The sequence below is a fragment of the Cervus canadensis genome, chromosome 17, assembly GCF_019320065.1.
Source record: "Cervus canadensis isolate Bull #8, Minnesota chromosome 17, ASM1932006v1, whole genome shotgun sequence".
NCBI lineage: Eukaryota > Metazoa > Chordata > Mammalia > Artiodactyla > Cervidae > Cervus > Cervus canadensis.
Window position 1 is genome coordinate 47,232,357 of NC_057402.1, and position 14,315 is coordinate 47,246,671.

The 14,315-nt window shown below is 47.5% G+C and overlaps 1 protein-coding gene across 1 annotated transcript in view; it reads right to left on the reverse strand.

Annotated features, from left to right (window-relative positions):
* Nucleotides 1–1,483: 1,483 nt before the first annotated feature.
* The window catches only part of ABHD2 (abhydrolase domain containing 2, acylglycerol lipase), a 109,178-nt gene continuing 96,346 nt past the window's right edge, over nt 1,484–14,315 (reverse strand). The window contains exons 8-11 of the mRNA XM_043489547.1: nt 13,403–13,513; nt 11,454–11,523; nt 9,887–9,971; nt 1,484–7,744 (exon numbers count right to left, since the gene is read on the reverse strand). Of these exons, the coding sequence (XP_043345482.1) occupies nt 7,548–7,744; nt 9,887–9,971; nt 11,454–11,523; nt 13,403–13,513 (463 nt within the window). The 3' untranslated portion in view covers nt 1,484–7,547. The remainder of the gene's footprint in view (nt 7,745–9,886; nt 9,972–11,453; nt 11,524–13,402; nt 13,514–14,315) is intronic.

A 14,315-nucleotide genomic window follows, 5' to 3' on the forward strand; every position in this document is an offset into this window, starting at 1 on the left:
GCAAAGTTGGGAGGTCACAGTGATGCATCATGTGGCCTTTTGGGGAAATACTGTTTGCAGATGGAAGCATTTGTTAAGGTGTGGGTGGAGGTCTCAGTAATGAAATCGGCCATCATCTTCAAAGAATCTCTGAGCAAGGCCAGCCACTTCTTAGAGTCTCGAGTTTACCTAAGGGATGCTGCAGGAGGCTAATGCTGCTGGGTGTCCTGGCAAAGTCTTCCTGGAAGAGGGATGCCTGGGTCTTAAGTTAATCTGGGAAAGCTGAGGAGTCACCTTCAGGGTGAATTGGACCACCTTTTATAATACTTTCCATGGTGGGTGTGGCTCTGGTGTTGAGGAAGCTTAGCAGTACAGGAAGGGGAAGCTCACAGGATACCCGGGAGCCTTCCTGCTCAAAGTGTGGTCCCAGGAGGGGGTGTCTGCTCCACTTGCTAGTGATGCAGAATCTTAGCTCCCCCCACCCCAGATCTGTTGGATCATAGTCTGCATTTTAACAAGATCCTTAGGGCATTGCACATAACCAATCAGAGCTTCCAGGGCAGGGGTTTGCAACCTCCTTGCTGACTGATTCTCCTGGGAAGCTTGATGACTTGCAAAGCTGTGTCCAACTCTTTGCAACCCCATGGGTTGGATGGGCTGTGGCCCGCTGGGCTCCTCTGTCCGTGAGCATTCTTAGGTCTTGCTGATGTATGTCCCCCAAAACCAACTCTCCCCCCTTCCCACTTAGTTTGTCAAAGGTTTTGCAAGACCAAGGAAGGAAGAAGATTGAGTGCAAGGCCCTTGGGGTGGGGGAGCATGGACCACCACAACTTTCCTGGCTGGGCTAGTACTTGGCCCTGGGAGACCCTTAGCTTGGATTCAGACAGATATAAAGAAGAAAACACCACTGTTACTCAACCAACCCAATATAATCTTAATTTAGATCATGTTCACCTGGTCTTTTCGAAGAACACTATTAGAAAAGCTTGTGAATCATGTGTGACAACTACCACTTTGACATCTTTTCTTACATTCTGTTTACATGGTTCACTTTATAGAGCAAGTGTTTAAAATGCTGATTATCTCACTCTTCCCAGGCCTTGGCTGTCTTCCCAGAGAGGAAGGGCTTGTAAAGACACCTGTGGGCTGGTCATTTCTTTGCTATTTGCAAGGCTGGGTTAAAGTTAATTGTGATGAGAATTTGGTGTTTTGCCCACTTCTTTCAAGCTCATGTTTTGGTGAAGACACGGGAAGAATCCTTTTATTTATTTATTTTAAAAGTATTTATTTTAATTAATTAATTAGGCTGCATCGGGTCTTAGTTGTAGCATGCAGGGTCTTCTAGTTGCAGTGTGTGGGAGCCAGTTCCCTGACCAGGGACTGAACCTGGGCCCCCTGCCTTGGTGGGGTTGAGTCTTAGCCCACTGACCCACCAGGCAAGTCCCAGAAGAATCCTTTTATTCACAGATAGAAAATCTCCACTACAAATGACCACACAGCCAGGTCACATTTTTAGTCTTTTATTTTTTTTTTAAGTAAAGAAATTCCATTGAATCAAAGATAACAAAATTACAGCTTTTGTTTGTAATGATCTTTGTTTACCACCACAGAGAGTCAAAACAGAACCAAAAGTAATTTATGAGAACATAAAATGATCAAGGACACCATTGTTTAGTATAATTTCTTAATAAAGGTAAATATCCTTATATTTAGAAAAAATTGCATTGCTAGTTGCAAATCTTAAACACCTCAGTGCTGGAGGATCCTATATCCTGCCCCCACCCCACCCCCAAATCCAGCAGCACAGAGGCCTTCAGAACACAAACTCAAAAATACATTATTTTCAGGGCAGCATTTGAAGTTTCAGAAAATTAAAAACAACCACAACAACAACAAAACAAACCAAGAAACCAAAATCAAACAAAACAGAAATTTAGGAATGTGTAAGTGATGGTTCTCAAAAATCAACCCGGAAGCACATTTTGCCAACAGAAAGAAAGTGGTTCATGGGAGTCTAACCAGGAAAGGGGGAAGATGCAAACTGGCCCCCCACCCCTCCACCCCCCACCCCCCAGCCCCTGGTGTCACTAAGGCAGCTGCAGTGGCAGAAACCAGAAGCTCAGGTACAGTGAAGGTCTTCCTGAGGCGGTGGGCAAGACCCAGATCGTCTGAGACTGGTGTGGAGAAGAGGGGACAGGCGTCTACAAGGACTTGTGCTTTAGGAAGACTAAAGAGGCCCAAAACAAAAACCAAAGGAAACCTAACTCCCACGCCCGCCTGCCCGGGAACTCGGTCCACCCCCCACAAACGGCCTGGGGGAGAGGCGGCTGGTGCTGGGGCTGAGGGCACAGCCGGCATGCTAGGCGCCTGTTGGCTGCGGCACGTGGGTGGCCTGGAAGGAGAATGCCCCACGGCAATGAAGGGTATTTCTGCAGGTGCTATATAGGTGCTCAGTCCCTAACTTACGGCAATGGATTTCTTGGCTAACGGGGACACCAGGAGGGAGGGAAGGCAGGTTATAGGCTTCGTTACTAATTGACAGGAGTTAAAAAGACAATCCAGCGGTTCAAAATTAACTTCAGCTTACTCATTAGAGATAGATGAACGTTTTATCCACATACATGCTGGGAAAAACATGGTTCAGAAGACATGATGTGTTGGGAAGGAGGGGCAGCTGGCCACTGTCTGGGGTCTGAGAACTGCCGCTGAGCCGGGCTCTGCAGCCTGCCGCTAAGGTCCACTTGCGGGGCGGGGCGGGTGCTTGGGCTACAGCGGCCGGCCGAGGCAGCAGGAGCAGCGACACACACAAGAGGAAGCAGCTTTAGTTTTGGACAGCATTCCAGTTCTCACTGCCTGCTCCCCTTCAAATACAATTTGGCAAAAGCAATCTTAGTATATGAAGGGGGTTGGTGGTGGCTATTTTCTTCTGTATTTTTTTGGCCACGCTTGCAGTATGCAGGATCTTAGTTCCCCGACCAGGGACTGAACCTTGCCCCTTGCACTGGGAGTGCAGAGTCTTAACGTGGACCACCAGGGAAGTCTCGGGGGCGGGGGCCGGGTAGGGTGGGGGACACCTTCCTCTGCTTTGATAACGTGGGGAGAACACCTTTCCCTCAATTGCTTGGCCACTAAATGCCACACGCAGGCCGCTTTTCATGGCTTTTGGAAGCATCCAACTAATCCACACTAGTCTTTGAACTACCGAGTGAGGCCAAGAAGGAAGCAAGACATCAGAGACAAGGTGTTTGGCCAGTTCCAGACTGCTCTTAATTGTCAAGGGGTGGGAGATGCCTAATGTAACATTCTCTGGTTTTGCTGTGGCTTTGTTGCAGACTAATACAGCAGGAGAATTTCAATTCTGCAGCCACATAGCATTATTCTACCAGGGGATATTCTAGAGGCAAGTTAAGGCTTTCTGGACAAAGAAAAATGATTCTAGCTGATATTGTGAGCGGATGCTGCAGCAAAATTCTTAATATAACTCTCCTGTCCTGCCTCAGAGGACAAAGATCAGAGTTCTTTGAACTCAAGGTGATGTTTCAGTGATCTTCAGTGCTAAATCAGAATCAGTGCCATGGGGGAAAAGAAAAGCCCTTCAGAGCTCAGACATCTGCTAGCCTGGCAAACACAAACAAGAACACATGTATTGTTCTAAATGGATCATGAGCCACACAGCGACAAAGAGAGCTCTCATTCAGATGCCAGGCAGACAAATTCGACTATCCAGAAATCTCAGCTCTAATGAAGACTGCAGTTTGAGAATGGAAGTCTGAGCAGGAAGGATTCCTGCCCTGGGAATGCTCAATGCTTGCCCGAGTCTCACAGAATGACAGGGATATTCGCTTTGCTCCAACGGTCGGCACCTGTCCCCGTCATGAGACCGCCCTCAGCACAGAAAGGCTACTGAGAGGACAATGGAGGCTCTGAAGAGAAGCCAGTTAGGGGCACGGGGCTTTGGGCAAAATCAAGGTTCTTCACCAGCACAGGCTGAATGCAGTAGCTCACTCTCTCTCTCCAAGTCCCCTCAAGACAAGCTCAAAGCCTTGACTTATCTGTGTCCACTTACAAGGGTTGTAGAAGGCCAGTTGGGAATGTTCTGGCAAAGGACGTGTAAACAGATGAACTGGACTTAGAGATGGTCTAAGGTGAGGTAACTGAGGCTTAGGGAGGGGAAGAGATTGCCCACAGACCAGTGTGAATTAGAGACAGGAGAAGAACCCAGGTGTCCAGGACCCTGATTACATTAACACCAAGTCAGGAAAGGATGCTCCCCTGGCAGGTATGTTCCCATTCTAAGGTACGTGGGAAATGCTTGCAGGAGGTTCAAGGAATACAGTGACAACAAATAACTTTCTGTCTTCATTCTGCCCTGGAATCATTGGTACAGACTCACATCAGAGAAGGTAAGAGGTTTTCTTTAAGATTGTTAAACTCCCTACTGACATAAGTGCATCAAGAAGACTTGAGACCATTTTTCAAGTCAGATAATCTTAATTTGGGCTTCCCAGGTGGCTCAGTGGTAGAGACTTCGCCTGCCAATGCAAGAGACACAGGAGACGGGGTTTTGATCCTGGGTCAGAAAGGTCCTGTGGAGGAGGAAATGGCAACCCACTCCAGTATTCTTGCCTGGGAAACCCCATGGACAGAGGAGCCTGGTGGGCTACAGTCCATGGGGTCACAAAGAGTCAGACAGGACTGAGTGACTGTCTGACATGCACAATCCTAACTTGATTGGGATCAGTTACTAACCGCTGCCTTCGAAACTGTTTATAGAGGCAGGGAGAAAAACTTGGAAAGATGTTGCTAGAAGCCTGCTTGGTTTTTTAACATGTTCTTCCAGCAACGGAATTGTCTAGGCCATTGCAATTTATGTCCTTAACCTGATTTTAAAATAAAATATTCAAACACTCTGAAAATTCAGCTTTGTGTTAGCCCCAAGAGGACCTCAGGAGCAAGAAGAGCCACCACATTATCATCAGAAATGAACAGAAAAGCCAGGCAAATGGGAGGGAGGAAAAAGCTGACCGACATATAAAGTGCTGCTCCCTTGTTTATTAGGCTTGAATGCCTCTGTGCTCCCATTCAGGAACAAACAAGAATTTTCCTGTAAAGACGGCCACAGTTACACTCTCATTTCCATGCATGAGAGCCTGAAGCTCGAACAAAGGGCCTCAGTTGATTTCATGTGAGCCAAAAAGTGCCATTCAGAATCACACGCTAAAAAGACTTCAGCTGTGCATGGCCCCCACGGCCGTGTGGGGTAAAATCCGGTTGTCCAGCAACAAAGGGAACGCTCTGAGCCCTGCCTCTTCTCTGTGGGTCAACAGAACTGCCGGGCAGACCAGGCTCCAGGGACTCCTGTCCCCGCCTGACAAGTGTGTGACAACAGAGCTGTTTCCTCCTCCTGAATGGAGCTGGTACCTGGCTGCTCTATAGTTGGAACAGATCAAGGGATGTGTCCTAAGGCAAATGAAAAGGAGCCTCTTGCTTCCTGGGATGGTGATTCAGCCCCGTTAGGTTATTGCTTTGTTTATCTGATTTCACAAAAAGTTTTGAGACAGGAAGGTAGGAGCAGGAAATATGACTATGAACCTTCTAGATTATAGCTGTGGTTGCAGGTTGGAGAGAAAAGTAACAGAGAGGGAAGAGACGAACTTCCAAATTGAGGGGCAGAAAATAAAGTGCCTATCTGTGCTAGAAGAACATGAACGAGACATGCACTTGAAAAATAACAACCTGGGGGGAAAGTCATGATGATGATGAATTTGTGTGTGTGTGTGTGTGAAAGAGAGAAACCGAAGCCAAGTCGAGATCAGAGAAGCCTCAGTCTCTTCAGATAACAGCAGTCTTTGATGTTACCATTTAGGATGATCTGGTGATTGTCAGAAAACAACACATGACTGTCACGTGACTCGGACCGATGCCCAAACTACAACCACCTGGGACCAAGAGGGTCCGCACCCAGGCCCTCATGTGGCTCTCTTTACCCCTTAGACATCCGCACACAGACCCACTATTAATATTCCAGTCTGTCCTAGAGCAAAGTAGAGGAAGCAGGGGGGTAAAGAATTTTTTTTTTAAGTATCTAGGTCATTTCACTCATAATTCTGCTCAGTTTCAGATAGCAACTGCTGATTATTTCAAAGTGCAGGGTTTTTAGATATTCAAGTACCACAGGATTGGAGGAAAGGAGTACTTGAAACACAGCGTGGGCTTTTCATTTGAGAAGACACACTCTGGAAAGACCTATCCAACAGGCTACAGATATAAGTTATTCAATTAAAAATCCAGTTTCCAAAATCACCTGCCCTGATGATTTCTGAGTTGAAAAGCGATTTCTCCAAACTCAGATCCAACCTTTGAACTATTTGGTATCAAAAGCCAGAGTTCGAGAGAACTGGGTTAAAAAAAATAAAATGAGTACTTAAAAAAACAAAAACCACTTTATATGAAATAAGGGACAGAAAAAAAAAAAAGGCAAATGATGACATGCTTAGAATAGCTCCTGGGCTCCCCTGGAGAGTTCTCTCAAACCTCAGTAAACTGAGTTTGTCATTGAACTTTAGAACTGGTAGTGATTTCAGCAATCTGCCTGGTCCAACCGCCCCGCATTTTACAGGTGAAGAAAGAAAAGTTCAAAGGGACTTTTCCAGGGTCATATAGCCAGTGAGAGGCAGAGGCAGGCCTGAAGTCTCCACCACCTGCCAGGCCCTTGCTGAAACTGCTCATGGCTATCACATCAGGGCAGGTGCACGCGACAGGCATTGCTGCTTCGGAGGCTCCTGGGAGCTACGAGATACCATGAGCTACCAAGACGGTTCTAATTTAGAGGCTCCGCACTGCTGGGTTTCTTGAATTTGCCTGGTGAGAAGGATCACCTGCGGCACTTGTCAAAAATTAAAATCCCAGGCCCCTTCCCAGCCCCACAGAAACACCTCCAAGGGGAGGGACGTGGGAGGCTGAATTTGTAACAAGCGCCCCAGGTAACTCTCATCATCAGGAATGCACAAGGGAGAAACTTGGCTTCTGACTCAAGGGAATTTTATCATGTAAGAGACCATGCTCTCGGCAGTGGGGGCCCAGGGCCCCAGGCCCCCAAGCTGAACTGTAGCTACAGCATTGGCTCCATTTAGGGTCTAAGTCCAGGACACATACAGTTGCCACAGCATAACATCCATCCTTCGCTGCTCTTGGGGAAAATTTGATTGGCAAAGCAAAACTGCTGTTCAGACACGCTTTTTAATAGGGAAACTAGATGTAATTGGCTTGAAAGCAATCCGATGCTGACACCGGACATCAGGGTGAGAACCCTGTCGCTTGTCACCATGGCTAACAAATGCAATGGACAAAACCAGTAACTAAGCACAAAAATAGCCTGGAGCTCCCAGGGACGGCCACCCACTTCAGGTCGCGTGTGTGCCTGGTGGGTGGTCCCTGTTGATGGTGTGAGGTCAGATCCAGGTCGCTGAGGGAGATGGGAGACCTGAAACAGCCGGTGAGGGACGACAGTTCCAGAGGAGGGCGGCTGGAGCACGCCAGAGTCTGGGGGGCGGGGTGGTGGGGGCGCCTCACTCCAGGTCGGCCTCCACCAGCTCCGTGTCGGAGCACTGCGACTTGTTACGTTCCCACTGGCAAATGGCGTTGGCGTACTCCACCACCAGCTTATCCATCCACGTCAGGGGCTCGGGAAACAGCACGGAGCCCTCAAAGAAGCCCAGGTGGCCCCCGTGCAGGGGCAGCACAAACATGACGTTCTCCCGTTTCTCTGCAGGAGAAAGGCAGCTGAGTGAGTCACTGTCCTCTGACCAGTTCCAGGGCTGGAGGTGGGAGAGCAAGCTGGCCAGGGCAGCCCAGGCTTTCCCCAGGGGTGAAGGTGTCCCCCCCAAGTGGGCATCTATCTCCCTCCCCTCTGCCTTGTTCACCAGCGGTGGGGGCTGACAAGATGGTGAGATCGAGCAGGTTTGGGAATACACCTTAGCTTTGGAGCAGAATGGGTACCGGCTTAGGTTTGGTTGCTCAGTCGTGTCCAACTCTTGTGACCCCATGGACCATAGTCCAGTAGGCTCCTCTGTCCATGGGATTCTCCAGGCAAGAGTACTGGAGTGCACTGCCATTTAGGACATCCTTAGAACTCTAAGTGGTTCTCAAACTTGGCTGCCTATTAGAATCACCTGAATTTTTTTTTTAAATAAAGGTCTCTATGTTACACCCAGACCAGTGAGATTCTGATGTGAGGGCAGGGGTGGGGTGGAATTGGGGGTTGGCAGGTGAAGGAGGGAGGACCCAGGCATCAGTGTTGCTAAAACTCCCAGGTGACTCAACCATACAGCCAAGTATCGGGGTGGCCAAAAAATTCATTCGGGTTTTTCTGCACCATCTTACAAATCTGAACAAACTTTTTGGCCAACCCAAATCACCCAGGAAATTGACTTAAAATGCAGGTTTGGCTTTAACAGGCCTGGATTTAAGGAGCTGAGACTCTGAGGTTCTCACAAGCTCCCAGGTGATGCTGATGCTACTGGTGGGGCCCAGACTTTGAGGACAGATTCCTAACACACTCTTATTTACCAAAGAACCAGATGAATTCAATGGAGCCAATGATTTTCCACTACAGAACTTCATCTTGCAAGACTAAAACATAAAGCTGCAAGTTGTATTAAAAGCTGCCCGAGCTCTCAACCTCATGTGATAAATGACCATCTGAGAATTACAAACCTGGAGCTTGACTTTATGAGTCCACGCTTAAGCTAGTCCCACATGGGCTAGTAAAGCCACTACTGAAGACATGTGCAAAAATGGGTAGCCAGGTGCATTCAGGTACCATAAAGAGCATCTGTCTTCCCAGGGGGACGAGTAACAAGGGGCCCCTTGCTGGCTGCTCCAGGCCTCTGAGGCGCTTCCCGGCACCTGCATTTCTGGCTCTGCAGGGCTCTTTTCTTGTCTGACCCCCTTTATTCTTCCCTTTGGGCTGCTGTTTCATCAGTTTCTGTATGACAGTGCGAGCGCTGTGGGTGTTACTTTAGATGTGCAGAAGGAAGCCTGTGTCCTCTCGCCGCTGCCAACAGGGCTGTTTTTGTGCAGGGAGCCTGTGGTTTGACAGGCGGTTGACAGGCCACAGCTTTTATCACATAACGCACCTGCGACACATGCATTCGCTCTGAGTGGAGAATAGAGCTCTGTCTGGACACAGGTCCTTTGTCTGCTTGCTGCATTATCTACTCTTTAACTTGGGGTCATGAGAGAATCAGATGTACCCCTTTCCCTCTGGTTAACACATGATGTTTATAAGAGGAAACATAATCACAGAGGATGGGGCAGGGAGGTCTGGTCTGAGGGATCTGAATGACAATGCACAGTAACTGTGGTTTGTGACCCAAGTATTTCCTCTGCTTCCCTCTTTCTAGTTCTTTCTGTAGCTCCTACCTAGCAAGGCATGAGGTCATGCCAGCCTAAAACACGATGGTATTCCCATGAGTGACCTTCTCTGCTTTTTCATTGGCTTATATTTTTATCCTCAAAGCGGACAGGGAGGTTGGCTGTCACAAGAGGCAGCAGAACTGGCTTTTTTTTTTTTTTTTTCCTTTTCAGGTCAAAGTTTTAAGTCTAAATATCTCTTTAAGTCAAACTCTCAGACTTAATGGAGTCACATCCCTGAGGCAATAATTTCATAGAATACCAGAGGACTCCCCCAAACCTCTTGGTTGTGGTTATAAATGAGGATCCTGTCTCTTGCACCAGGACAGAACATGAAAGGCTCAACACAGGCTCTAACACAGCCTATTAGGCTAGACTAAATAAGAATACTGCCATAAGATGCTCTGGTGTCCAGGAGATGTCAGCGTGGTGAAGGTGACGTACTGTGGTAGTTTGCTGAGTGGTTAAGAGAGCGGCGGGAAGAAACACTTACCTGAAAGAGATTTTGGAATGGTTAGAAGACTTTCGTGCACTAAGGGGTCATCGGCTGCATTCACCAGCATGAGAGGTACATAAATCTGAAACAAGGAAATAAAAGCAGGATTAAATGATCAACTCTCGTTTTTAGATCCCGTTGATCCAAGGCTGAAATACACTACTGGACATGTTTCTGAAGCAAAGGGAAGCGGGTCGGTGCTCAATCTGCTGAACTAATGGACTAAGGATGCCCTATGCTCCCTGGCAGCTGCCACTGGGATTGCAGCCCTGGCAGGCATGTACAGGAGTCATGCTTGGTGTCCTAGGTGACCCATGTGCTCTGATGGGGCAAGGCTCAAGACTACAATGCTCGCCGGCAACATATTTCTGATCGTCTTCACAGTGTCTCAGATTAGCCATATCTTTCAGAAAAACGACTTTACAGAGCTATGTACATGGTCATCCAATTTATATTGTGGGGAGAAAGAAAGGAGTCTGCTTCACTGCAGACAAAGGAGCCTTTCTAGAAGCATCTGAGGAAGGAAAACAGGAGCAGGCTGGTAGATCTTGGGAGGCTCTTGGCAGCTGTGCGTTCAACATCCACTTTAGCAAAACAGCCAGCAGTGTCCTTCTTCTTAGCGGAGATGGCGCTGATGGGGCCGCTCAGATATTACTGAACAGCCATGCCCAGGAAGTATACCGGCTGGCTGCCGTACCTGGAGGCCTGACATTGACTTTGGGCAGTTCCACGTTTCTGTAATGCCTTAAATGAATACATGAAAGGCCCAGATGATGATGCTAAAGTATATGGGGCGGCTAACACGACATGATGGCAGAACTGCCATTCACAATGATCTGCTTTAGCTGGGGGAGTAGTGGGCCAGACTAACAGGTGGACATTGACAGGGATAAATGGGAAGTCCTGTGTTTGAGTAAAAACAGCAGTTGATCAAAGACAGAAAGGGGAAACACTGGTTTGGTGGTTAAAAAAAGCATAGTGGTTATGATCGGCCACAAGCTTGATTTAATACACACAAAGTTCATCGTCGCTGCTGACAACTGCGTTAATATAAACCAATCCACTTCGACCAAAGACATGCTCTTCTACCATTTAGATACAGAAAGATATCTGTTTTGCTCTGTGCTTGCCAGATCAGGGCAGGAATTTTGAGTTCAGTCCTGGGCACCAAACCAATGAAAGACACAATGTCCCAAAAAAGTCTAGGATAGTTAAGAAATCTACATGGGCTTCCTATGAGGAACCCCGGTAGAAACCAGGCAGGATGACACTATCAAAGGAGGACTTCTGAAAAAAATGGATGTGGCAGTGACTTTAAGGGCTTTCACACAGACCAGGGAGCAGACTGTGCTTAGGAACAGCTCTGCGGTTACTACTCAGAGGTCACAGAGGGGCAGGGCTTTGTTCGATAATACACTCAAGTCAACAACTAGAGGGGATGGAGCCAGATGCTGGCTGAACTTCCGCCAGGGAAGCTGAGGAGGGAGACTTGTTACACAGTGGGTGGAGCTGGGTGGAGTGATGCTAATTCTGAGATGTTGCTCTCTGAGCTGTGGCCACTCACCCTGTGCAGGTATCTCATGCAACTTTCTTCCTCGTAATATTCCTTCAGGGAGTTGTAGCCGTGAAACTTCCTGGAACACACCCACACACCCACACACAAAAGAAAAAGACAAAACAACACTTGGAATAAGATTAGAATGCTGAGTTGATCTATTACTGTGCCAGTTCCCACACTAACACATTATATCAGTAGAATATACACAGGTACCGGAGTTAGGGGTTAAGAACACCCAGCTATGGCATCTGAGTTCAAATTCTGGCTCTGTCACTTACTGACTATGTGACCTTACACAAAGCACTTAACCTCTCTGAGCTCCTCCTCTGTAAGTGAAAGTCGCTTAGTTGTATCTGACTCTTTTCAACCTCATGGACTGTACAGCCCATGGAATTCTCTAGGCCAGAATACTGAAGTGGGTAGCCTTGCCCTTCTCCAGGGGATCTTCCCAACCCAGGGATCGAACCCAGGTCTCCCGCATTGTAGGTGGATTCTGTACCAGCTGAGCTACAAGGGAAGCCCTCTCCTCTGTAAAACGGAGCTAAAGAGAACAGCTTCTTCCTAAACATTCTCTTTGGACTTAAAAAAATTTAGAAGATGAATGAAATTTATGTAATTTTTGTTTTCTTCATTAGCATAGTGTCTGAAAAGTGATAGTGTTAGTTGCTCAGCCGTGTCCAACTCCTTTGCGACCCCGTGGACGGTAGCCTGAGAGGCTCCTCTGTCGATGGGATTTTCTAGGCAAGAATACTGGACTGGGTAGCCATTCTCTTCTCTAGGAGATCTTACCAAACGAGGGATTAAACCTCGGTCTCCCGCATTTCAGGCATATTCTTTACTGTCTGAGCCACAACGGTAGCCCACTATAGTGTCTGCATCACTGTAAAGCTGCACGCCCCATGGTAAGTGAGCGTCGGTATAATTCATTCTCGCCTGTTAAACATGCCAGCAATTTCCATTTCCTCTGAGTAACTAGGCATATTTCATGGGTATATTTATGGGCATATTTCAAAGTTATTTGGTTTAAGAAGGCTACTAAAACCTCATAAGGAAGGTAAGTACAGATCCCATACCCTCAGGTTAATATCTGTCTATTTGGATGAACTTTAGGCCACATCTGAAGGCATCAAATGATTATTAAACAAAAAGGATGATGTTTTTAAAAGAGAACGATGAGGTCAGAGATCAGCTTTACCTTTCCAGGTGAGGCTAACCTCAATCAGAAACCTCTCGTGCCAGGAAAGAGGACACCGTCAAAGGGGTGACCTCAGGAGCCTGGAGAGGGTAAGGGTCCCTGAGTGAGGTGGGTGGGATTTGGTATGACACTCAGAGAGGAGCGTCTTCATGCCCTCAAAGGAAGAGGCTCTGTCCATTTTTCTCGCAACACCCAGCTCTCTTGGTTTACTTTCAGTTTTTCTACTTTGGATAGAGACATGGGCAGGTACAGGTGCAGGAAGTATTTCCTTCTCCTTTACTCCACAGCCACATGCATTTATGTGACATCCGATCTCCATCCCAGAGACGAGGACTACGGACAACTAGGGTGCACTCACCCCAGCTCCCCTGTTCAAGCTCAGCTGGGCAAGGCAGGAATGCAGAACGAGTGGTCAGAGCATCTTCCTATTTTTTTAAGAGACATTAGAAATTTGGATTTCTCTGTGAAATCTTCAGGTTTGTTTTTTTTTTTTTTTAACTTTTTGGCCATGCTGCACGGCATGTGGAATCTTAGTTCCCTGAACAGGAATTGAACCCAAGGAGCCCCCTGCAGTGAAAGCCAGAATATTAACCACTGGGCCATCAGTGAAGTCCTGAAATCTTCAGTTTTTAAACAGTGGGCATTAAAAAGAAAAAGAAACAAAACCCTTAACACCAAAGTGTGCAGAGGAAACCCCTGTGCTGGGCAGTGCAGGCCCGCTGCCTCCTGCCTGGCACCCTGCTCCGGGCCGTGGGCACACCTCATCACGTTGTCGTCAATCTGCATCAGAGATGTGGCTGTGTAGAGGCGGCTCAAGTCCGTGTCCTCCAGGCTCTGGGGTTTCTTCACATGGTCTCCAAAAAGAGCTTGCCTAGGAGGAGACAGAAAGCAAACAGAATGAGAATCAGCATGCTGTACAATGAAATAACTTACCGTTTGGTCACTTATACCTCCGTAAAGCTGAAAAAAAAAATGTTTTTTAAAGCACATGATAAACAACCACAGGTGAGCCTGCTTCCTGGCCCAGAGGCAAGCCAGGAGAGAGTCTGTGAAAGAGCGGACGTGGATAACTTAGAAATAAATCCCTTCAGCCGTCGGAATGTCCCAGAGGATGAGCTTGTTGACTTTTGAAGACCTGGAGAACAATGAATATCAAGACCTTATTTTCCTTGCGAGGGGCAGCGAGACAAACTAAAGACTAGGCTTCAGCCTAGACGACTATTTCAAAATTGGCCCTGCAGAGAGATCTCAGGATGGGCTGTGTGGCCTGGGGTGGGCTGTCAGCCAACCAAGGGCAGGGGTGAGGGGGGGCCCCAACTTTACACTGGTGTTACCACGCTCCCTTTGGTAGAACCCCTGTCCATTTGTGAACGCTTCACGTCACTTACCAAGGAAGTTAATGGTTAACCCATTCAGCTCTTGGGCAAATCAACCACTTTCCAATATGTTAGCTAAAAAGCAAATGTAGGGACTTCCTTGGTGGTCCAGTGGCTAAGACTCCATGCTCCCAGTGGAAGGGGCCCAGATTCGATTCCTGGTCAGGGAATTAGATCCCACAGGCCAAAATGAGAAGATCCTGCATGCCACAACTAAGACCCGGTGCAGGCAAATAAGTAAACAAAAATAAATATTAAAAAATTTTCCCCATCAAACATTCATCTCACAGTTTGTTT